This window comes from Bombina bombina, chromosome 3, assembly GCF_027579735.1.
Source record: "Bombina bombina isolate aBomBom1 chromosome 3, aBomBom1.pri, whole genome shotgun sequence".
NCBI lineage: Eukaryota > Metazoa > Chordata > Amphibia > Anura > Bombinatoridae > Bombina > Bombina bombina.
The window spans coordinates 448,853,393-448,879,379 of record NC_069501.1 but is presented as its reverse complement, the minus strand read 5'-3'; the positions used below and the strand labels follow the sequence as shown (position 1 = coordinate 448,879,379).

At 42.1% G+C, this 25,987-nt stretch overlaps 1 protein-coding gene across 1 annotated transcript in view; it reads right to left on the bottom strand.

Annotated features, from left to right (window-relative positions):
* The window catches only part of LOC128653414 (membrane cofactor protein), a 433,404-nt gene that overhangs the window by 66,972 nt on the left and 340,445 nt on the right, over nucleotides 1-25,987 (bottom strand). The window contains exon 8 of the mRNA XM_053706682.1: nucleotides 20,647-20,697. Within this exon, the coding sequence (XP_053562657.1) occupies nucleotides 20,647-20,697 (51 nt within the window). The remainder of the gene's footprint in view (nucleotides 1-20,646; nucleotides 20,698-25,987) is intronic.

The following is a 25,987-nucleotide window of genomic DNA, read 5'->3' as shown; positions in this document are numbered from 1 at the left end:
ATATATAAAATTAATAAGCTTAAAAAAAATTGATTATAATAAGCGACAGTAAACTATCAAATATAATCCATTAAATCTACAAAGGACTAAATCCGCACAACTAATTGTAAAAATGTGTCTAGACAAACTTAAAAATCAAGGCTAATCAGATGAGGTAAAAGTATCAACTTTCGAAAAAGTATGCAGAGAGGACCATGTTGCCGCCTTGCAAATCTGTTCCACTGAAGCTTCATTTTTGAGAGCCCAAGAGGAGGAGACAGCCCTAGTGGAATGAGCCATTATTCTCTCAGGAGGCTGCTGTCCAGCAGTCTTATAAGCCAACCAAATCAAACTTCTCAAACAGAGAGACAGAGTAGTAGAAGTGGCCTTCTGACCCTTACGCTTTCTAGAGAAAACAAACAGGGCAGAGAAAATCTTTAGTAGCTTGTAAGTAAAATTTTAGAGCCCACAAAACATCCAAGTTATGCAAAAGACGTTCCTTTTGAGAAGAAGGATTAGGACAAAAAGGAGGAACAACAATTTCCTGATTAATGTTTCAGTCCAATACTACCTTAGGGAGAAACCCCAATTTAGTACGATTGACCGCCTTATCAGCATGAAAAATAAAATAGGGAGAATCCCACTGCAGATCTGAAAGCTGAGACACTCTGTGAGCAGAAGAAATGGCAACAAGAAACAAAACTTTCCAGGATAACAGTTTTATGTCAACAACATGATTTGGCTCAAACAGAGCCTGCTGTAAAACTTTAAGAACTAAATTGAGGCTCCAAAGGGGAGCAACATGTGTAAACACAGGCCTGATTCTAACCAGGGCCTGTACAAAGGCTTGAACATCTGGTAGGTCTGCCAGACGTTTGTGCAAAAGGATAGGTAACGTAGAAATAAAGATATTTACGCCATATCTTATGGTAAATCTTGCGAGTAACCGGTTTTCGAGCCTGAATCATAGTTTCAATGACTGCTTAAAAATAATAACACGTTTAGATAGAACTAGGCATTCAATCTCCAAGCAGTTAGCTTCAGATAATCTAGGTTTGGATGGAGGAAAGGACCCTGAAAGTAGGTCTTTCCTCTGAGGTAACCTCCAAGGAGGTAGAGATAACATTTTCACTAGATCCATGAACCAGATCCTGCGAGCCCATGCAGGAGCTATTAGAATCACTGATGCTCTCTCCTGTTTGATACGAGCAATGACTCGTGGAAGGAGAGAAAATGGAGGAAACAGATAAGCCAGCGAAAACCTCCTAGGAACCGCTAGAGCATCTATCAGAACGGCCTGAGGATCTCTTGACCTTGAACCGTACCTTGGAACCTTGGTGTTTTGGCGGGACGCCATCAGATCTAACTCTGGAACCCCCCACTTGAGGGTTATCTGAGAGAACATTTTCGGATGGAGAGCCCTCTCTCCGGGATGAAAGGTCTGTCTGCTCAGAAAATCTGCTTCCCAGTTGTCCATTCCTGGAATGTGAATGGCAGATAGGAGACAATCGTGGGCTTCCATGCGAGTCACCTCCTTCATAGCTAAGGAACTCCCTGGTGGTTGAAGTAAGCGACTGAGGTGATGTTATCCAATTGGAATCTTATAAACCAGACCAACGACAGTTGAGGCCACGCTGATAGGGCATTGAAGATAGCTCTCAACTCCAAGATGTTTATGGGAAGAGAGGATTCCTCCCGAGACCACAGGCCCTGAGACTTTAGGGGGCCCCAAACAGCTCCCCAGCCTGACAGGCTGGCGTCTGTAGTGACAATTTCCCAGGAAGGTGTCAGAAGCAAGTGTCCCGAGACAGATGTTCCTGTGACATCCACCACGAGAGAGTCTATTGTTAGAGGGTCCAGATTTATCCTCTGAGATAAATCCGAATGATCTCTGTTCCATTGACGGAGCATACAAAGCTGCAGCGGTCGTAGATGGAACCGAGCAAAAGGAATGATGTCCATGGATGCTACCATCAGACCAATCACCTCCATGCATTGGGCCACAGATGGAGGAAAAGCAGACTGGAGAGAAAGGCAGGAAGCAAGAATCTTGTCTATTCTGGCCTCCTTCTAAAAAATCTTCATGGACAGTTAATCTATTATAGTCCCTAGTAAACACACTTTTGTAGATGGAACAAGAGAACTTTTTTCCAAATCCACCTTCCACCCATGGGAACGTAGAAAAGACAACAGCATCGCTGTATGAGATGGGGCTAGTTGAAAAGCCGACTCCTGAACCAAGATGTCGACTAGATAAGGTGCTACAGCAATTCTCTGGGATCTGATCACAGCCAATAGCGCCCCCAGAAGCTTTGTGAATATTCTGGGAGCCCTGGCCAGACCAAATGGAAGTGCAACAACATGGAAGTGCTGGTCCGGAAAGGCAAACCTCTGATACTGATGGTGTTCCCTGTAAATGGGAACATGAAGGTATGCGACCTTTAGGTCTATGGTCGTCATAAACTGACCTTCTTGACTAAAGGAAGAATGGAACGAATAGTTTCCATATTGAAGGAAGGAACCCGGAGGAATTTGTTAAGACACTTGAGGTCTAAAATGGGCCAAAAAGTTCCCTCCTTTTTGGGAACCACAAATAGATTTGAATATAATCCTAGACCCTGTACTGCTAGAGGGACAGGAACAATAACTCCCAGAGAGTATAGGTCTTTTACACAGTTTAAGGAGGCATCCTTCTTTATTTGGTTTGAGGATAGTCTTGACAGGAGAAATTTGCCCCTGGGAGGGCAAGACTTGAATCCCATTCTGTAACCCTGTGACACTTATGTCCACCGCCCAAGGGTCTGGGGCATCGCGTATCCAGACTTGACGAAAAAGAGAAAGCCTGCCCTCAACCTGATCCATACTGGAATCGGAGGCGGAACCAAAATGCTGATTTAGAGTCAGAAGAAGGCTTCTTGTTTTGTTTTCCCTTATTCCAGGGCTGGTTGGATTTCCAAGAAGATCTGGGTTGATCTGGTTTTGATGAGGAAGAGGACTTTTGTCCCTTAAAGTTACGAAAGGAACAAAAATTAGAAGTCTGACAACCTCTAGATCTATTTTCTTGTCCTGAGGTAGGAAAGATCCCTTTCCACCTGTAATCTCTGAAATGATCTCTGCCAGACCAGGTCCAAACAGAGTCCCTTGTAAGGTAAAGTCAAAAGCTTGGCCTTAGCAGAGACATCGGCCGACCAAGATTTTTACAGAGCTCTGCGAGCTAGTACAGTGAATTATTTGCATATTTGCATCATAAATAAAAGTATTGGCCAGTTTGAGAGCTTTGGTCCTAATCTTGGATCTCCTCTACTGTAATTTCCTCTGTAATAAGATCAGACAATGCATCGCACCAATAAGATGCAGCTACTGCAACCGTAGCAATACTCGCTGCTGGTTGGCACTGTAACCCTTGATGGATATGCATGTTTTTTTTAAATAAGCCTCTATCTTCTTGTTCATTGGGTCCTTAAAAGAGCAACTATCCTCTATAGGAATGGTAGCTCTATTAGCAAGAGTAGAAATAGCTCCTTCTACTTTAGGAACAGTGTGCCATGAGTCACAAATAGAGTCAGCAACAGGAAACCATCTTCTTAACCCTTTAAGGACACAGCTTTCAGTTTGCTCAATTGTTTTATGACGGAAAATTTCCGTCATATGTCCTTAAGAGGTTAAAAACAGGGGAAGGGGGAAAATGAACCCCTGGCTTTTCCCATTCCTGAGCAATAATTTCAGACATCTTCCTTGGGACAGGAAAAACCTCCTCAGAAGATGGGAAATCATAGACTCTCTCCAATTTAGAAGACTTTGTGGGGTTGATAGCAACCGAAGGTTCAGAGTTGTCTAAAGTAGCTAGAACCTCCTTCAATAGTAACTGGAGGTGCTCAAGCTTAAATCTAAAATTAACCTCTTCAGATTCTGAAGATTCTTCTGCTAAAGTGTCAGAGTCTGAGAGCTCACCTTCAGAAGCTACTGAAGTATTCTACTCATCAGACATCTGAGCAAGAGTGGCTAATGCGGTCCTATAATCAGAAGCCTTAGTATCAGGCAAGTGTTTAGATTTTCACTTACGCTTACCCAACAAAGGGAAAGCTGACAAAGCCACTGTTACTGCAGAAAAAACCTGAGCGGCAAAATCCCTAGGTAAATAAACACCCCAGGAGGATGAGAGGACACAGAAGGCACAGTATGAGAAACGACTAAGGCTTGGGACGTTTGAGGAGAAAGCTGAGGCATGTCACACACAGCATTATCCTGAGAGACATTGGGCTCAGAAGGGAGTAATTTGTCTTTAAATTTTACAGTCTTAGATAAACAAGAAGAACAAAATTGCATAGGCAGAACAATTTGGGCTTCTAAACAAAGTAAACATTTATCCATGGAGCTGGACTGATCCTGTTCTAAGTCCATAGCTAAAAAGCAACAATCCCCACAAGTAAATGCAATTAAATAAAATACTTTAAATTTTATTAATGATGGGGCGTGTCTAGGCAGCGGCCATGACTGGTTGCAATTTCAGGAGCTCCTGACACACTACAGATAATCCGCTGATTATCCCTACAACACCGAATCATCCAGCCACAAAATTACTATATTCATCAGCAGTGCGATCTGGGGAATCCATTGATACCCAAATTGGTGTATTTATGAAGGCAGTTTCTGGAACTAGACAGCTGAGGCCTTTGGCGGCGGACACACTACAGCTCTCGGCAACCCCCCCCCCCTCTAACAGCTGGGTATTACAGTCGAAAAGAGACTGTGATAATGTAATTGCAACCCAACCCATACGGAGGCTTACTCATACCTGACAGGAGGAGATGTCTACCCAGTGCCGCTCCGGCCCTCCTAGCATTGCGGAGGCGCTGGACAGATGGGAGGCCCGGATGCTACAGATCCTGAATGAGCACAAGGAGGAACTGGAAAGATCTTTCCTAAGAATATTATCGGCAACAAAACCGGAGCATAAAAGATCTTTGGACCTTTCTAGACACAGCGACTACCATAGGTAATGCGTCACAGCAGCTGGGGACTCTCTCACTACAAAATCTGCCACAATCAGTCTGGAGATTGATCCCGGCGGGGAAACCCCACATTCCCCAGTCGATCGAGCCACGGCACCAGCATCTAGAAGAATTTCCCCAGACACATATAAGGGATCTCTGTCCAGCTCTATCACTACGGAAGCTGCTACAGTCGGCCCAGAGACTAATGCTGATGAGGAGAATACACACTCTGCAACTGATCCAGCCGCAGTTCCAGTATCTAGAAGAATTCCGCCAGACATATATAAAGGAATTCTGGCTAGCTTACACTCGATCAGTTCTCTTGAACCTTACCCGATGGAAATACATTTTTTTAATGGGGTTGTCGACCACCCGGATCCGTACTACTACTGACTGCAGAATTCATACAGAACTCCTAGTCCCTTCTGGGTCTACAACCCTCTGTAAGAGCCTGGAATCGTCCCTAGGTCTTCTTCTATATGGGATTAAGACTTCCAACAAGATTGGCGTAGGTTAAAATCCTTTGCCGCTATAGCAGCAAGTTGCAAGGTGTCCCAACCGGGTCCCTAGTTTCTAAAGTGTTAAAGTTAATTGCTTATTATCCTTTATCCCTATATAGTTCAAATATTTATTATGCACACAGAGTCTTGTGACAGTGGACGAACCAGCACTGCCCCTAACCTAATACTGTGCATATTTGGCTCACTTTAATTAGTAGTTTTGTTGCCAATGTTCTCACTGTACTTGTGTAGTGTATATTGTGTAAGTACTACTCCCAAGATGGTGAGTTAAGTTATGTCACTGTGTTTGTTTTTGTACTGCTTTGTTTAAAATATGTGGGAAGAGCTCACATGGGTAATATTCTATTTAGATATACCAAGCTCCAGAAGGGTTATGGTTCCACTATGCCCTTTACATACTGCTTATATTTAAAGGAAAACTTGTTTGTAAAAACCATCTCTTTAAACTAGCAACTTTTGCCTTTAATACATTACACATAATCCCAGGCCCACCCTATTGAGGTATTTTAACTTGATTTCTGTGGTACAGAACTTACAGAGATTCCAATTGTATTATGTAGTCCAACAATATTCAAATAAATTTTATATTAGAGCTGTTTAATGAGAATGTTCATAGGCTTAGGGAAAAAAAATTAATCCTTGTTCCTGTAATGATATATATCTGGTGCTAGCCCCCTTCATTATTAGTTTATCAACTACCTATCTATTCCCTATTTATAGAATACACTCGGTCTCAGGTATAGAGCTCATATTTCATTGCATTTGCCTACAAAGTGCACATATTAAGAAACTATGGCAAGATCTATTTTATGAAAACCCATTTAAACAATCACTACTAATATATAAATTTACTTAAACTTCAGTATTCACCCCTATAGTGTGCTCAGTCTAGTCCTTTTATCTAGAATAGAAAGGCTCGTGCTCTGATTCGGACACTCGCTATGAAACATCCAAGAAACAAACGTGTGTGTGTATGTATGTATGTACATATATATATATATATATATATATATACACACTGTATATGTATATATATATATATATATATATTACTAAATTACTGTCACCAACAAGTATTTAGCACCTGAAAAGAGTTCATTATGTCAACCTCTAGCACTTAACAACAGTACTAAACAGAGACCGAAAGACCCCCCCACACACACACACAAAAAAATTTCCAGCAGTCACTGGCTGACTACAAGTACAAAAAGGTTTCCCATCATGCCACAATTCCCAACACACTATAAACTAATCTAACCTTTCTTGGCACTAAGGTAGAGCAGTTGCACAGTGGCAATGCACAAAGCAACACTGGTTGTGTGCTAGAGTCAGTCCCCTTTCCCCTCATCTAGACCCAGATTCTAAAATGAATATCTGACAAACACTAAAATTCTGCTTAGCAATTACAGCAGCTATATGAAATTTAACAACTGTTATAATGGTCATAATAATGCATAAAATTACTAATATTATAAAAAAGCCTCAGTCAGAGCAGTGTTTTCCTCTCTAATATAACAAGCAGTGACAGTATAATTATTTACAAGCAGCTGCCCATGATTCCAGGGAGAGAAAGAAAAAGCTACAGGCTGTGCATGGCATTACATCTAGTCACTGACAAAATAATAAGCAGCTCAAGGTGTGGGATTGGTGTGTCAATAGCAGGTACACAGTGTAAAGCAAAAGTTTATTAGTATAAAGCTAACGTTTTCTTCATTTGAAAACGTACTGCATGTTAAAATTGCAATAACTACCTTTAGATGGTAACTAACTAAATCATTCTACAAAAAACAGAATTTATGTTTACCTAATAAATTTCTTTCTCCAACGGTGTGTCCGGTCCACGGCGTCATCCTTACTTGTGGGATATTCTCTTCCCCAACAGGAAATGGCAAAGAGCCCAGCAAAGCTGGTCACATGATCCCTCCTAGGCTCCGCCTACCCCAGTCATTCGACCGACGTTAAGGAGGAATAATAGCATAGGAGAAACCATATGGTACCGTGGTGACTGTAGTTAAAGAAAATAAATTATCAGACCTGATTAAAAAACCAGGGCGGGCCGTGGACCGGACACACCGTTGGAGAAAGAAATTTATCAGGTAAACATAAATTCTGTTTTCTCCAACATAGGTGTGTCCGGTCCACGGCGTCATCCTTACTTGTGGGAACCAATACCAAAGCTTTAGGACACGGATGAAGGGAGGGAGCAAATCAGGTCACCTAAATGGAAGGCACCACGGCTTGCAAAACCTTTCTCCCAAAAATAGCCTCAGAAGAAGCAAAAGTATCAAACTTGTAAAATTTGGTAAAAGTGTGCAGTGAAGACCAAGTCGCTGCCCTACATATCTGATCAACAGAAGCCTCGTTCTTGAAGGCCCATGTGGAAGCCACAGCCCTAGTGGAATGAGCTGTGATTCTTTCGGGAGGCTGCCGTCCGGCAGTCTCGTAAGCCAATCTGATGATGCTTTTAATCCAAAAAGAGAGAGAGGTAGAAGTTGCTTTTTGACCTCTCCTCTTACCTGAATAAACAACAAACAAGGAAGATGTTTGTCTAAAATCCTTTGTAGCATCTAAATAGAATTTTAGAGCGCGAACAACATCCAAATTGTGCAACAAGCGTTCCTTCTTTGAAACTGGTTTCGGACACAGAGAAGGTACGATAATCTCCTGGTTAATGTTTTTGTTAGAAACAACTTTTGGAAGAAAACCAGGTTTAGTACGTAAAACCACCTTATCTGCATGGAACACCAGATAAGGAGGAGAACACTGCAGAGCAGATAATTCTGAAACTCTTCTAGCAGAAGAAATTGCAACTAAAAACAAAACTTTCCAAGATAATAACTTAATATCAACGGAATGTAAGGGTTCAAACGGAACCCCCTGAAGAACAGAAAGAACTAAATTGAGACTCCAAGGAGGAGTCAAAGGTTTGTAAACAGGCTTGATTCTAACCAGAGCCTGAACAAAGGCTTGAACATCTGGCACAGCTGCCAGTTTTTTGTGAAGTAACACCGACAAGGCAGAAATCTGTCCCTTCAGGGAACTTGCCGATAATCCTTTTTCCAATCCTTCTTGAAGGAAGGATAGAATCCTAGGAATCTTAACCTTGTCCCAAGGGAATCCTTTAGATTCACACCAACAGATATATTTTTTCCAAATTTTGTGGTAAATCTTTCTAGTTACAGGCTTTCTGGCCTGAACAAGAGTATCGATAACAGAATCTGAGAAACCTCGCTTCGATAAAATCAAGCGTTCAATCTCCAAGCAGTCAGCTGGAGTGAAACCAGATTCGGATGTTCGAACGGACCCTGAACAAGAAGGTCTCGTCTCAAAGGTAGCTTCCAAGGTGGAGCCGATGACATATTCACCAGATCTGCATACCAAGTCCTGCGTGGCCACGCAGGAGCTATCAAGATCACCGACGCCCTCTCCTGATTGATCCTGGCTACCAGCCTGGGGATGAGAGGAAACGGCGGGAACACATAAGATAGTTTGAAGGTCCAAGGTGCTACTAGTGCATCCACTAGAGCCGCCTTGGGATCCCTGGATCTGGACCCGTAGCAAGGAACTTTGAAGTTCTGACGAGAGGCCATCAGATCCATGTCTGGAATGCCCCATAGTTGAGTGACTTGGGCAAAGATTTCCGGATGGAGTTCCCACTCCCCCGGATGCAATGTCTGACGACTCAGAAAATCCGCTTCCCAATTTTCCACTCCCGGGATGTGGATAGCAGACAGGTGGCAGGAGTGAGACTCCGCCCATAGAATAATCTTGGTCACTTCTTCCATCGCTAGGGAACTCCTTGTTCCCCCCTGATGGTTGATGTACGCAACAGTCGTCATGTTGTCTGATTGAAACCGAATGAACTTGGTCCTCGCTAGCTGAGGCCAAGCCTTGAGAGCATTGAATATCGCTCTCAGTTCCAGAATATTTATCGGTAGAAGAGATTCTTCCCGAGACCAAAGACCCTGAGCTTTCAGGGATCCCCAGACCGCGCCCCAGCCCATCAGACTGGCGTCGGTCGTGACAATGACCCACTCTGGTCTGCGGAATGTCATCCCTCGTGACAGGTTGTCCAGGGACAGCCACCAACGGAGTGAGTCTCTGGTCCTCTGATTTACTTGTATCTTTGGAGACAAGTCTGTATAGTCCCCATTCCACTGACTGAGCATGCACAGTTGTAATGGTCTTAGATGAATGCGCGCAAAAGGAACTATGTCCATTGCCGCTACCATCAACCCGATCACTTCCATGCACTGAGCTACGGAAGGAAGAGGAACGGAATGAAGTATCCGACAAGAGTCCAGAAGCTTTGTCTTTCTGGCCTCTGTTAGAAAAATCCTCATTTCTGAGGAGTCTATAATTGTTCCCAAGAAGGGAACCCTTGTTGACGGGGATAGAGAACTCTTTTCCACGTTCACTTTCCAGCCGTGAGATCTGAGAAAGGCCAGGACGATGTCCGTGTGAGCCTTTGCTCGAGGGAGGGACGACGCTTGAATCAAAATGTCGTCCAGGTAAGGTACTACTGCAATGCCCCTTGGTCTTAGTACCGCTAGAAGGGACCCTAGTACCTTTGTGAAAATCCTTGGAGCAGTGGCTAATCAGAAAGGAAGCGCCACAAACTGGTAATGTTTGTCCAGGAATGCAAACCTTAGGAACCGATGATGTTCCTTGTGGATAGGAATATGTAGATACGCATCCTTTAAATCCACCGTGGTCATGAATTGACCTTCCTGGATGGAAGGAAGGATAGTTCGAATGGTTTCCATCTTGAACGATGGGACCTTGAGAAATTTGTTTAAGATCTTGAGATCTAAGATTGGTCTGAACGTTCCCTCTTTTTTGGGAACTATGAACAGATTGGAGTAGAACCCCATCCCTTGTTCTCTTAATGGAACAGGATGAATCACTCCCATTTTTAACAGGTCTTCTACACAATTTAAGAACGCCTGTCTTTTTATGTGGTCTGAAGACAACTGAGACCTGTGGAACCTCCCCCTTGGGGGAAGTCCCTTGAATTCCAGAAGATAACCCTGGGAGACTATTTCTAGCGCCCAAGGATCCAGAACATCTCTTGCCCAAGCCTGAGCGAAGAGAGAGAGTCTGCCCCCCACCAGATCCGGTCCCGGATCGGGGGCCAATATTTCATGCTGTCTTGGTAGCAGTGACAGGTTTCTTGGCCTGCTTTCCCTTGTTCCAGCCTTGCATTGGTCTCCAAGCTGGCTTGGCTTGAGAAGTATTACCCTCTTGCTTAGAGGACGTAGCACTTTGGGCTGGTCCGTTTTTACGAAAGGGACGAAAATTAGGTCTATTTTTTGCCTTGAAAGGCCTATCCTGAGGAAGGGCGTGGCCCTTACCCCCAGTGATATCAGAGATAATCTCTTTCAAGTCAGGGCCAAACAGCGTTTTCCCCTTGAAAGGAATGTTTAGTAACTTGTTCTTGGAAGACGCATCAGCCGACCAAGATTTCAACCAAAGCGCTCTGCGCGCCACAATAGCAAACCCAGAATTCTTAGCCGCTAACCTAGCCACTTGCAAAGTGGCGTCTAGAGTGAAAGAATTAGCCAATTTGAGAGCATTGATTCTGTCCATAATCTCCTCATAAGGAGGAGAATCACTATCGAGCACCTTAATCAGTTCATCAAACCAGAAATATGCAGCTGTAGTGACAGGGACAATGCATGAAATGGGTTGTAGAAGGTAACCCTGCTGAACAAACATCTTTTTAAGCAAACCTTCTAATTTTTTATCCATAGGATCTTTGAAAGCACAACTATCCTCTATGGGTATAGTGGTGCGTTTGTTTAAAGTAGAAACCGCTCCCTCGACCTTGGGGACTGACTGCCATAAGTCCTTTCTGGGGTCGACCATAGGAAACAATTTTTTAAATATGGGGGGAGGGACGAAAGGAATACCGGGCCTTTCCCATTCTTTATTAACAATGTCCGCCACCCGCTTGGGTATAGGAAAAGCTTCTGGGAGCCCCGGCACCTCTAGGAACTTGTCCATTTTACATAGTTTCTCTGGAATGACCAACTTTTCACAATCATCCAGAGTGGATAATACCTCCTTAAGCAAAATGCGGAGATGTTCCAACTTAAATTTAAATGTAATCACATCAGATTCAGCCTGATGAGAAATGTTCCCTGAATCAGTAATTTCTCCCTCAGACAAAACCTCCCTGGCCCCCTCAAACTGGATTAGGGGCCCTTCAGAGATATTAATATCAGCGTCGTCATGCTCTTCAGTAACTAAAACAGAGCAGCCACGCTTACGCTGACAAGGGTTCATTTTGGCTAAAATGTTTTTGACAGAATTATCCATTACAGCCGTTAATTGTTGCATAGTAAGGAGTATTGGCGCGCTAGATGTACTAGGGGCCTCCTGAGTGGGCAAGACTCGTGTAGACGAAGGAGGGAATGATGCAGTACCATGCTTACTCCCCTCACTTGAGGAATCATCTTGGGCATCATTGTCATTATCACATAAATCACATTTATTTAAATGAATAGGAATTCTGGCTTCCCCACATTCAGAACACAGTCTATCTGGTAGTTCAGACATGTTAAACAGGCATAAACTTGATAAGAAAGTACAAAAAACGTTTTAAAATAAAACCGTTACTGTCACTTTAAATTTTAAACTGAACACACTTTGTTACTGCAATTGCGAAAAAACATGAAGGAATTGTTCAAAAATCACAAAATTTTCACCACAGTGTCTTAAAGCCTTAAAAATATTGCACACCAAATTTGGAAGCTTTAACCCTTAAAATAACGGAACCGGAGCCGTTATAAGCTTTAACCCCTTTACAGTCCCTGGTATCTGCTTTGCTGAGACCCAACCAAGCCCAAAGGGGAATACGATACCAAATGACGCCTTCAGAAAGTCTTTTCTAAGTATTAGAGCTCCTCTCACATGCGACTGCATGCCATGCCTCTCAAAAACAAGTGCGCCACACCGGCGCGAAAATGAGACTCTGCTTATGCTTTGGGAAAGCCCCTAAGAAATAAGGTGTCTAATACAGTGCCTGCCGATATTATTATATCAAAATACCCAGATAAAATGATTCCTCAAGGCTAAATATGTGCTAATAATGAATCGATTTAGCCCAGAAAAGTCTACAGTCTAAATAAGCCCTTGTAAAGCCCTTATTTACGATCGTAATAAATATGGCTTACCGGATCCCATAGGGAAAATGACAGCTTCCAGCATTACATCGTCTTGTTAGAATGTGTCATACCTCAAGCAGCAAGAGACTGCACACTGTTCCCCCAACTGAAGTTAATTGCTCTCAACAGTCCTGTGTGGAACAGCCATGGATTTTAGTTACGGTTGCTAAAATCATTTTCCTCATACAAACAGAAATCTTCATCTCTTTTCTGTTTCTGAGTAAATAGTACATACCAGCACTATTTTAAAATAACAAACTCTTGATTGAATAATAAAAAACTACAGTTAAACACTAAAAAACTCTAAGCCATCTCCGTGGAGATGTTGCCTGTACAACGGCAAAGAGAATGACTGGGGTAGGCGGAGCCTAGGAGGGATCATGTGACCAGCTTTGCTGGGCTCTTTGCCATTTCCTGTTGGGGAAGAGAATATCCCACAAGTAAGGATGACGCCGTGGACCGGACACACCTATGTTGGAGAAAATAGGGTGTAAATCTTCATTAAAGACACAGTAAAGTGTGAATCTGTAATATCCACAGGGCAGGGTGTGCATAAGTATTTTACATACAGTTAAATGCCCTCTGTATTACAGAAGTGTGTGTCAGCAGCATGAACCAGGAAAACAGAATTTATGCTTACCTGATAAATTTCTTTCTCCAACGGTGTGTCCGGTCCACGGCGTCATCCTTACTTGTGGGAATATTCTCTTCCCCAACAGGAAATGGCAAAGAGCACAGCAAAAGCTGTCCATATAGCCCCTCCTCAGGCTCCGCCCCCCAGTCATTCGACCGACGGTTAGGAGAAAAAAAGGAGAAACTATAGGGTGCCGTGGTGACTGTAGTGTATAGAGAAAGAAATTCATCAAACCTGATTAAAAAACCAGGGCGGGCCGTGGACCGGACACACCGTTGGAGAAAGAAATTTATCAGGTAAGCATAAATTCTGTTTTCTCCAACATTGGTGTGTCTGGTCCACGGCGTCATCCTTACTTGTGGGAACCAATAGCAAAGCTTTAGGACACGGATGAAGGGAGGGAGCAAATCAGGTTACCTAAACAGAAGGCACCACGGCTTGCAAAACCTTTCTCCCAAAAATAGCCTCCAAAGAAGCATAAGTATCAAATTTGTAAAATTTGGCAAAAGTGTGCAGAGAAGACCAAGTCGCTGCCTTGCATATCTGATCAACAGAAGCCTCGTTCTTGAAGGCCCATGTGGAAGCCACAGCCCTAGTGGAGTGAGCTGTGATTCGTTCAGGAGGCTGCCGTCCGGCAGTCTCGTAAGCCAATCAGATAATGCTTTTCAGCCAGAAAGAAAGAGAGGTAGCAGTAGCTTTTTGTACTCTCCTCTTACCAGAGTAAACGACAAACAAAGATGAGGTTTGTCTAAAATCCTTTGTTGCATCTAAATAGAACTTTAAAGCACGGACTACATCTAAATTGTGTAACAAACGTTCCTTCTTTGAAACTGGATTGGGACACAGAGAAGGAACAACTATTTCCTGGTTAATATTCTTGTTGGAAACAACTTTTGGAAGAAAACCAGGCTTGGTACGCAAAACGACCTTATCTGAATGGAACGCCAGATAGGGTGGATCACACTGCAGAGCAGATAATTCGAAAACTCTTCTAGCAGAAGAAATAGCAACCAAAAACAGAACTTTCCAAGATAGTAACTTGATATCTATGGAATGTAAAGGTTCAAACGGAACCCCTTGAAGAAGTGAAAGAACTAAATTTAGACTCCAAGGAGGAGTCATGGGTCTGTAAACAGGCTTGATTCTGACCAAAGCCTGTACAAAAGCTTGTACATCTGGCACAGCTGCCAGGCGTTTGTGTAACAAAACAGATAAAGCAGAAATCTGTCCTTTTAGAGAACTCGCTGACAACCCTTTATCCAAACCCTCTTGGAGAAAGGAAAGAATCTTAGGAATTTTAATCTTACTCCAGGAGAATCCCTTGGATTCACACCAACAGATATATTTTTTCCATATTTTATGGTAAATCCTCCTAGTCACAGGTTTTCTGGCTTGGACCAGAGTATCTATCACTGAATTTGAAAACCCACGCTTGGATAAAATCAAGTGTTCAATTTCCAAGCAGTCAGCTGTAGAGAAACTAGATTTGGATGTTCGAATGGACCTTGTACTAGAAGATCCTGTCTCAAAGGTAGCTTCCATGGTGGAGCCGATGACATATTCACCAGGTCTGCATACCAAGTCCTGCGTGGCCACGCAAGAGCTATCAGAATCACCGATGCCTTCTCCTGTTTGATCCTGGCTACGAGCCTGGGAAGGAGAGGAAACGGTGGAAACACATAAGCTAGGTTGAACGACCAAGGCGCCACTAATGCATCCACTAGAGTCGCCTTGGGATCCCTGGATCTGGACCCGTAGCAAGGAACCTTGAAGTTCTGACGGGACGCCATCAGATCCATGTCTGGAATGCCCCATAATTGAGTTAACTGGGCAAAGACCTCCGGGTGGAGTTTCCACTCCCCCGGATGGAAAGTCTGACGACTCAAATAATCCGCCTCCCAGTTGTCTACTCCTGGGATGTGAATTGCAGATAGGTGGCAGGAGTGATCCTCCGCCCATTTGATGATCTTGGATACCTCTCTCATCGCCAAGGAACTCTTTGTTCCTCCCTGATGGTTGATGTAAGCTACAGTCGTCATGTTGTCCGACTGGAATGTTATGAATCCGGCCTTCGCTAGTTGAGGCCAAGCCTGGAGCGCATTGAATATCGCTCTCAGTTCCAGGATGTTTATCGGAAGAAGGGACTCCTCCCGAGACCATAGACCCTGAGCTTTCAGGGAGTCCCAGACTGCGCCCCAGCCTAATAGACTGGCGTCGGTCGTGACAATAATCCACTCTGGTCTGCGGAAACTCATTCCCTGGGACAGGTGATTCTGAGTCATCCACCAACGGAGTGATTCTCTGGTTACCTTGTCTACTTGAATCTGGGGAGACAAGTCTGCATAGTCCCCCTTCCACTGATTGAGCATGCACAGTTGTAATGGTCTTAGATGAATTTGAGCAAAAGGAACTATGTCCATTGCTGCAACCATCAACCCTATTACTTCCATGCACTGATCTATGGAAGGCTGCAGAATAGAGTGAAGAACTTGACAAGCGTTTAGAAGCTTTGACTTTCTGACCTCTGTCAGGAAGATCTTCATTTCTAAAGAATCTATTATTGTTCCCAAAAAGGGAACTCTTGTTGACGGAGACAGGGAACTCTTTTCTACGTTCACCTTCCACCCGTGAGATCTGAGAAAGGCTAGAACAATGTCTGTATGAGCCTTTGCCTTGGAAAGAGACGACGCTTGAATTAGAATGTCGTCTAGATAAGGTGCCACTGCAATGCCCCTCGGTCTTAGAACCGCTAGAAGGGACCCTAGCACCTTTGTGAAAATTCTGGGAGCAGTGGCTAAACCGAACGAAAGAGCCACGAACTGGTAATGTTTGTCCAGAAAGGCGAACCTTAGGAACTGATGATGATCTTTGTGGATAGGAATATGCAGGTACGCATCCTTTAAATCCACGGTAGTCATATATTGACCCTCCTGGATTGTTGGTAAAATTGTTCGAATGGTTTCCATTTTGAACGATGGAACTCTGAGAAATTTGTTTAGAATTTTTAAATCCAGAATTGGTCTGAAAGTTCACTCTTTTTTGGGAACTACAAACAGATTTGAGTAAAACCCCAGACCTTGCTCCGCTGTTGGAACTGGGTGTATCACTCCCATCTTTAACAGGTCTCCTACACAATGTAAGAATGCCTGTCTCTTTATCTGGTCTGAGGATAAGCGAGACATGTGGAACCTTCCCCTTGGAGGAAGTTCCTTGAATTCTAGAAGATAACCCTGAGAGACTATTTCTAGTGCCCAGGGATCCGGAACATCTCTTGTCCAAGCCTGAGCGAAGAGAGAGAGTCTGCCCCCTACTAGATCCGGTCCTGGATCGGGGGCTACCCCTTCATGCTGTCTTGGTAGCAGCAGCAGGCTTCTTGGCCTGTTTACCCTTGTTCCAGCCTTGCATTGGTTTCCAAGCTGGCTTAGCCTGGGAAGCGTTACCCTCTTGTCTAGAGGCTGCAGAGTTAGGAGACGGTCCGTTCCTGAAGTTACGAAAGGAACGAAAATTGGACTTATTCTTAGCCTTAAAAGGCCTATCCTGTGGGAGCGCATGGCCCTTCCCCCCAGTGATGTCTGAAATAATCTCTTTCAATTCTGGCCCAAAAAGGGTCTTACCTTTGAAAGGGATATTAAGCAATTTTGTCTTGGAAGATACATCCGCCGACCAAGATTTTAGCCAGAGCGCTCTGCGCGCCACAATTGAAAACCCTGAATTTTTCGCCGCTAATCTCGCCAATTGCAAAGCGGCATCTAAAATAAAGGAATTAGCTAACTTAAGTGCGTGAATTCTGTCCATGACTTGTTCATCGAACCAAAAACACGCCGCCGTAGTGACAGGAATAATGCACGAAATTGGTTGGAGGAGGAAACCTTGCTGAACAAAAATCTTTTTAAGCAAACCCTCCAATTTTTTATCCATAGGATCTTTGAAAGCACAATTGTCCTCAATGGGAATAGTCGTGCGTTTGGCTAGTGTAGAAACTGCCCCCTCAACCTTAGGGACTGTTTGCCATGTGTCCTTTCTTGGGTCGACCATGGGGAACATTTTCTTAAATATAGGAGGTGGGACAAAAGGTATGCCTGGTTTCTCCCACTCCTTAGACACTATGTCCGCCACCCTTTTAGGTATCGGAAAGGCATCAGGGTGCACCGGGACCTCAAGGAATTTGTCCATTTTGCACAATTTTTCTGGAATGACTAAAGAGTCACAATCATCCAGCGTAGTTAGCACCTCCTTAAGTAAGGCACGGAGATGCTCTAACTTAAATTTAAACGTCACAACATCAGGTTCTGCCTGTTGAGAAATTCTTCCTGAGTCAGAAAATTCTCCCTCCGACAAACCCTCCCTCACTGCCAATTCTGACTGGTGTGAGGGTATGACAGATAAATTATCGTCAGCGCACTCTTGCTCTACTGTATTTAAAACTGAGCAATCACGCTTTCTTTGAAATGCTGGCATTTTGGATAAAATATTAGCTATAGAATTATCCATTACAGCCGTTAATTGTTGCATAGTAACAAGCATTGGCGCGCTAGATGTACTAGGAATCGCCTGCGCGGGCATAACTGGTATTGACACAGAAGGAGAGGATGAAGAACTATCCCCACTACCTTCATTTGAGGAATCATCTTGGGCAACCTTATTAAATGTGACAGTACTGTCCTTACTTTGTCTGGACGCCATGGCACAATTATCACATACATTTGAAGGGGGGACCACCTTGGCCTCCATATATACAGAACATAATCTATCTGAAGGTACAGACATGTTAGACAGGCTTATACAGGCTATAAATGCAATAAAACCGTTTTCAAACAAAACCTTTACTGTCTCTTTAAATTTTAAACAGAGCACACTTTATTTCTGGATATGTGAAAAACTATGAAGGAAATATCCGATCTTTACCAAATTTGCACCCTAGTGTCTTAATGCCTTAAAAGTATTGCACCCCAATTTTCAAGATTGTAACCCCTTAAATGATGAAACCGGAGCTGTTTAATCAATTAGCAACTTTAAAACCACTACAGTCCCAGCCACAGCGTTTGCTGCAACTTCACCTGTCCTTGGGGGTTATACGATACCAAAATAAGCCTTCCAGGAACGTTTTTAATGGCCACCAGACCCTCTCACATGAAGCTGCATGCACTGCATCCAAAAGAAACTGCGCAATTATGGCGCGAAAATGAGGCTCTGCCTACTAGAGTGAAAGGCCCTTCCTGACTGGAAAAGGTGTCTAAACTACTGCCAGGCGCCTAAAAACGTTCCCCAATTCTCAGGTTTTGAAAAACACTTCAAACCTCATATAAATATTGAATAAAGCAATCGATTTAGCCCACAAGAGTGTCAACCAGTATATAGCCCATTAATAAGCCTTCATTCTGTTATGAGTCTAAGAAAATGGCTTACCGATCCCAAAGAGGGAAAATGACAGTCTTCTAGCATTACACAGTCTTGTTAGAAAATGGACTAGTCATACCTTAAGCAGAAAAGTCTGCAAACTATTCCCCCCAACTGAAGTTCTCTGGGCTCAACAGTCCTGCGTGGGAACAGCAATTGATTTTAGTTACTGCTGCTAAAATCATACTCCTCTTTTAAACAGAACTCTTCATCCTTTTCTGTTTTAGAGTAAATAGTACAAACCGGCACTATTTTAAAATAACAAACTCTTGATAGAAGAATAAAAAACTACAACTAAACACCACATACTCTTCACCATCTCCGTGGAGATGCTACTTGTTCAGAGCGGCAAAGAGAATGACTGGGGGGCGGAGCCTGAGGAGGGGCTATATGGACAGCTTTTGCTGTGCTCTTTGCCATTTCCTGTTGGGGAAGAGAATATTCCCACAAGTAAGGATGACGCCGTGGACTGGACACACCAATGTTGGAGAAATTAATCTGAATTAAACACAGACCAGTATGTTTGTCAGAATCATAATCCATGTAATTTATCTATCAAGTCCCTGAGTGTCACTGATTGTCTACACTGTGACCACCTGACCAATGAATGCCATAGACAATTATATTAATTTAATTTCCCTAAGACTTAGGGAAAATAAATTGAAAATTAAATTAATTGCACATTTGCACAGTGCACTGCACTCATGGACTGTCAGACGCCGGTGGTTAATTTGTGACACTGACGCACTGTCACTCAGTCACTGTCTGTCCTCCTACCTAGGCTCAGAGTCAGCTCACCTTGATAAATTAAACTGTTCAATCTGTTCTTCTGTTGGTTCGGTTGCACTGAATCAGTGACCATCAGTCCCTCACTGTCTTCTGCTCTGCTGTGCTGTCCTTGCCGGCCCGGGCGGTGTCTCTAACTGACTAACAGTCTCTGACTAGTGGCTACTCACACTCACTATATATAAATGCTCACAGCTCTACTGTAACATTGTAGGGTAAAAATAAGTATCTTCAGACACTGCAGCTCACACGCTGCAAACAGATGTGATTCTCTAAGTATATGTAACAGATAATATGCTGTGTGTGTCATGTGACTGCATCATGAGCATGTGACTGCTGTGCCCCTGAAACGTACGTTACAATATGGCAGCTTACATAGGAAATCAAGCACTGAATCAACAATGTACTTCAAAACAATCTTCGTCAACAGTGGGGTAAGAGGAACAGACAAAATAGACAGCAGTCATTTTATTAATAAGAAAAAATAGGTTTTAGCATTTTTCATCAAGTGTTAAATGTCCCTTTAATACTCCACTAGTAATAGGAACGGTGTCCTTGAAGAGACTTGCTCAGAAAAACGATCTGTTTATCCAGTAAACAATATATAAGGGGGGGGGGTTATAGTTGGCGGATATGTAGTATTGGACCTGTAGGAAAAGAAAGAACAGAGTAACCAACTCTGGCTTTCCACAAAGGGGTAGCAAAGTGTTAAAAGTAAAGCAAAGGACTTCCTCGCTGCCTTTTAACTGCTAAAAGCCACCACTACTCAATTACTCAACAGATTGGCGTGGACACAGATAGACCCCAATCCTTGCTTGTAGGGAAAAGTACCCATAAAAGGATTAATTTCTTCAGACACTAACTCCGCACAACCTCCATTGACAGAGACAAAGAGAATGACTGGGGGTTATGGGTAAGGCAGTTACACTTATCAGCTTTGCTGGGGTGCTCTTTGCCTCCTCTTGCTGGCCAAGAGTTAAAAATCCCACTAGTAATTGGAATGAAGTTGTGGACTCTCCATGTCATAGGAAAGAAATATATGTTTTCCAGGGCAGATATTATACAATTTGTCCTAAATTCACAGTCTTGTCAGGCAGAAAATAAAATATAAATAAAGAAAAGAATTAAAGCATCTAAAAAATGGAATAGAATATAAGGTATTATACCTGTAATTGGTGGCCTGGTTGTTATTGGTGGCCTGGTTGTTACGGGAGTTCCTATGGAATGAGAATAGACATGTTTAGAAAGTATAAATCTAAACTGCTAGAGAGCTGTTTGGTTTCTGAAACAGTTGTACATATTGCTCTCTAAAACAGACCTTAAACATTAAGGTCTGTTTTAAAGTGTTACAAATGATTTGTCAAAAGAACAAAGTAAGAAAAATACATTTTGCAGTTACTTCCATATACTCTTAAGGATCACTTATAGGGAACTACGTCTACGTACCAGAACTCATAAATTCCTTTTTGTCTTTTTCTTTTTTTAACAAGTGATTTACGTATCACATCATTTAAATTCTAAGTAATCTATGCATCACACTAATGTGTCTTTATTGTCTATGAACACATTTTCACATGTGAATGTTCTTCACATTTCGAGATATCTCTTCAGATTTGTACATTGTAACTGCAACTGCTAATAGATATTTGCATTTGTCTTAAAAATAATAAAAAAATAACAATAAGTACCAGTGTAGCCTATATTTACTGTGAGGATTACCTGATGTCTCACATTTACCCTATCGTCTTGTGATTAACCTACAACAATTATCTATATACATAACTAGTTAAACCCAACAGAAAAAAAAAAGCTCTTTCATGTCACATTCACTTCAACCTGCTTAACACAAAATCTTTCTTGATGCAATGTCCCCCTAACCAAATGACCTTCAACTATTGCCTTTTTACAACTCCTTACCCTGGTCCTTCCCTATAGGTCCTAACTCATCTCAGAGAAGGATTACACAGGACCATTCCACATTGGATTAAACATACACTCACCATTCCAAATAAAGGTTTAACATGGACCTTTGGGGGGCCTTCAATCTTGATTAAAGTCCTTAAATCTTAATCTTCAGATTTAAAAATCTAAATAAGCTATTTTTTTACTGATTAAAGAGACATTCTAATCAATAATACTGCAGATCAGTCTGGCAAATGTCCCCTTCAAAAAAATCATACTAATGGGAAAGGAATCATGCACTAGGTGCATTCAGCAGAATAATGGCTGACGTCAGCCTTGTGTTCGAGATTTAAAGGGACAGTAAACATTGTGTAATATATTACGTAATTCTGCACTATGTTCAGAATTTTGTAACATAAGGACAGCCTTTTGTTTAAAAATATTTTCAAAATACCTAATTTGGCCGCTAGAACTATACTTGCCTAATATGCAAAACCATCCTCTTTGCCGGAGCATATTTTTTAACTAGCGTCTTACTGTCTAATCACAGTGAGCCCGGGCCATTCAACTACATGTAGCGCACTCATGCAGCAGTGAGCCCGTGACACGCTAGCTAAAAAAACTGCAGTCCTAAAGAGGATGGCTTCGCTTATGAGGTAAGTATAATTTTACCTGACAAACTAGGTATTTTGAAAACAAGCTTTCAATATGTTACATAATTCTGCACATAGTGCAGAATTATGCAACAGGTTACACAAGGTTTACTGTACCTTTAAAGGGATATGAAACACTAAATATTTCTCTTATTATTCAGCTAGAGGATACAATTATTTTTTTCTTTTCAACAAAAAAGATACCAAACAGCAGTTTCATAGTATACATAATTGTCACATATCATAACCCATTCCAGTTTCCGTGTTTAAATTTCAATGTAGATCATATTATAGAGTATACAATTTTAAACAACTTTTTAATTTACATTTATTATTCATTTTTTTCGTTCTCTTTGTATCTTTTGTTAAAAAGCAGGGACGTATGCTTAGGAGCGGGCCCATTTCTGGAGCACTATATAGCTTTTGCAAGATTATTATTCATTTGCAAGAGCACTAGATGGCAGCACTATATCCTGCCATCTAGTGCTTCAGATGCCTACCTAGGTATCTCTTCAAACCAGAATATCATAACAACAAAACAAATTTGATAATAGAAATAAATTGGAAACTTTTTAAAAATTACACACCTCGCAGAAACCATAGGCTCAATTATAACGTTGTTTTAAGTAAAAAAATAAGGCAAAGTGTATCAGAGTAGTGAACGAAAACAATGAAAAATAAACAGATAAATAAATATAACTCAACTAGTAAAGCAAATGGTAAAAATGTAAGCGCACATCAAGTAGAAATAATGCTGCAGTGATACATAATAATGTATCGAATCTTTAAATCATTCAGATGCTTTAACTGTCCTCTACAAGGTGGCAGTATTAAAGATTGTGATTTTAATAAATTAAAACTTGGAATATGATATTTACAGTTACAAATTGCCCAATCCGGAATTCCAAAATCCATACTTATTTTGAAATCCAAACTTTTTTTATTAATATATTTTTTTTAAATAAATTTATGAAAAATTACTATTTTTCTCCACCTGTAAGTCACAATCTTCTCTGTCTTTGGTTTGTGTTTTGTGTTCAAAAATGCAAATAATAGTCTAATAGTTTATATTTATTAAAAACGACAAATATTACCTTTCAGATTACAATACTGTATCTTTCTGAGGGTACCATGTATACAAAAGTATTTAAAATGTTATAAAACTACCTGTAGGTTGCACGTATAAGCTGTATAATGACATGGAAATATTGTTGTTTACACTCAGTTCCATCCCCTCTCCAACTGTCCCATTTTACATATGCAAATATACAAATATTGCAAAATCCAAACTATTCAGAAAATCCAAAAATGTTCTGGTCCCAAGCAGTTTAGATGAAGGGTTTTCTACCTATATGATTAATATGTTATACTAGGCACGTACTAACCATGAGATTTTATTATGTTTAGTGTAATTTTATAGAGGTATAAAATAGAAAAATATTACACTATACAAAATGTTGCATGTGTGATTCAAATATAAAAGGAAAACATTACAGGGACATCTGTATCATCAAAGACGCACTATGCACTACCCTCAGCTATCTAAGCCGGTGTGACATCTGAATGCAGGTCTATTTGCAAAAATGCGTCTTTTCAAAAACTTAAATTATGCTTACCTGATAATTTTCTTTTCTTCTGATGGAAAGAGTACACAGCTGCATTACTTTTGGGAAATAGGAACCTGGCCACCAGGAGGAGGCAGAGACACCCCAGCCAAAGGCTTAAATACCTCCCCCACTTCCCTCATCCCCAGTCATTCTGCCGAGGGAACCAGGAACAGTAGGAGAAATACCAGGGTGAAAAGGTGCCAGAAGAATAAAAAATAAGAGACGCCCCACAGAAAAACATAATTTATGCTTACCTGATAAATTCCTTTCTCCTGTAGTGTAGTCAGTCCACGGGTCATCATTACTTCTGGGATATTAACTCCTCCCCAACAGGAAGTGCAAGAGGATCACCCAAGCAGAGCTGCTATATAGCTCCTCCCCTCTACGTCACACCCAGTCATTCGACCGAGAACCAAACGAGAAAGGAGAAACTATAGGGTGCAGTGGTGACTGGAGTATAATTTAAAAATTTAGACCTGCCATAAAAAACAGGGCGGACCGTGGACTGACTACACTACAGGAGAAAGGAATTTATCAGGTAAGCATAAATTATGTTTTCTCCTGTTAAGTGTAGTCAGTCCACGGGTCATCATTACTTCTGGGATACCAATACCAAAGCTAAAGTACACGGATGACGGGAGGGACAGGCAGGATCTTTATACGGAAGGGACCACTGCCTGAAGAACCTTTCTCCCAAAAACAGCCTCCGAAGAAGCAAAAGTGTCAAATTTGTAAAATTTGGAAAAAGTATGAAGAGAAGACCAAGTTGCAGCCTTGCAAATCTGTTCAACAGATGCCTCATTCTTAAAGGCCCAAGTGGAAGACACAGCTCTAGTAGAATGAGCTGTAATTCTTTCAGGAGGCTGCTGTCCAGCAGTCTCATAGGCTAAACATATTATGCTACGAAGCCAAAAAGAGAGAGAGATAGCAGAAGCTTTTTGACCTCTCCTCTGTCCAGAATAAACGACAAACAGGGAAGAAGTTTGGCGAAAATCTTTAGTTGCCTGTAAATAAAATTTCAGGGCACGAACAACATCCAGATTGTGTAGAAGTCGTTCCTTCTTTGAAGAAGGGTTAGGACACAATGATGGAACAACAATCTCCTGATTGATATTCCTATTAGTGACTACCTTAGGTAAGAACCCAGGTTTAGTACGCAGAACTACCTTGTCTGAATGATAAATCAGATAAGGAGAATCACAATGTAAGGCCGATAACTCAGAGACTCTTCGAGCCGAGGAAATAGCCATTAAAAACAGAACTTTCCAAGATAACAATTTAATATCAATGGAATGAAGGGGTTCAAACGGAACACCCTGTAAAACGTTAAGAACTAAATTTAAGCTCCATGGTGGAGCAACAGTTTTAAACACAGGCTTAATCCTGGCCAAAGCCTGGCAAAAAGCCTGAACGTCTGGAACTTCTGACAGACGTTTGTGTAAAAGAATGGACAGAGCTGATATCTGTCCCTTTAAGGAACTAGCAGATAAACCCTTTTCTAAACCCTCTTGTAGAAAAGACAATATCCTAGGAATCCTAACCTTACTCCATGAGTAACTCTTGGATTCGCACCAATGTAAGAATTTACGCCATATTTTATGGTAAATCTTTCTGGTAACAGGTTTCCTAGCCTGTATTAAGGTATCAATTACTGACTCCGAAAATCCACGCTTTGATAAAATCAAGCGTTCAATTTCCAAGCAGTCAGCTTCAGAGAAATTAGATTTTGATGTTTGAAAGGACCCTGAATTAGAAGGTCCTGTCTCAGAGGCAGAGACCAAGGTGGACAGGATGACATGTCCACTAGATCTGCATACCAGGTCCTGCGTGGCCACGCAGGCGCTATTAGAATCACCGATGCTCTCTCCTGTTTGATCCTGGCAATCAATCGAGGAAGCATCGGGAAGGGTGGAAACACATAGGCCATCCCGAAGGTCCAAGGTGCTGTCAAAGCATCTACCAGGACCGCTCCCGGGTCCCTGGACCTGGACCCGTAACAAGGAAGCTTGGCGTTCTGGCGAGACGCCATGAGATCTATCTCTGGTTTGCCCCAAAGTCGAAGTATTTGGACAAAGACCTCCGGATGAAGTTCCCACTCCCCCGGATGAAAAGTCTGACGACTTAGGAAATCCGCCTCCCAGTTCCCCACTCCAGGAATGTGGATCGCTGACAGGTGGCAAGAGTGAGACTCTGCCCAGCGAATTATCTTTGATACTTCCATCATCGCTAGGGAGCTTCTTGTCCCTCCTTGATGGTTGATGTAAGCTACAGTCGTGATGTTGTCCGACTGAAACCTGATGAACCCCCGAGTTGTTAACTGAGGCCAAGCCAGAAGGGCATTGAGA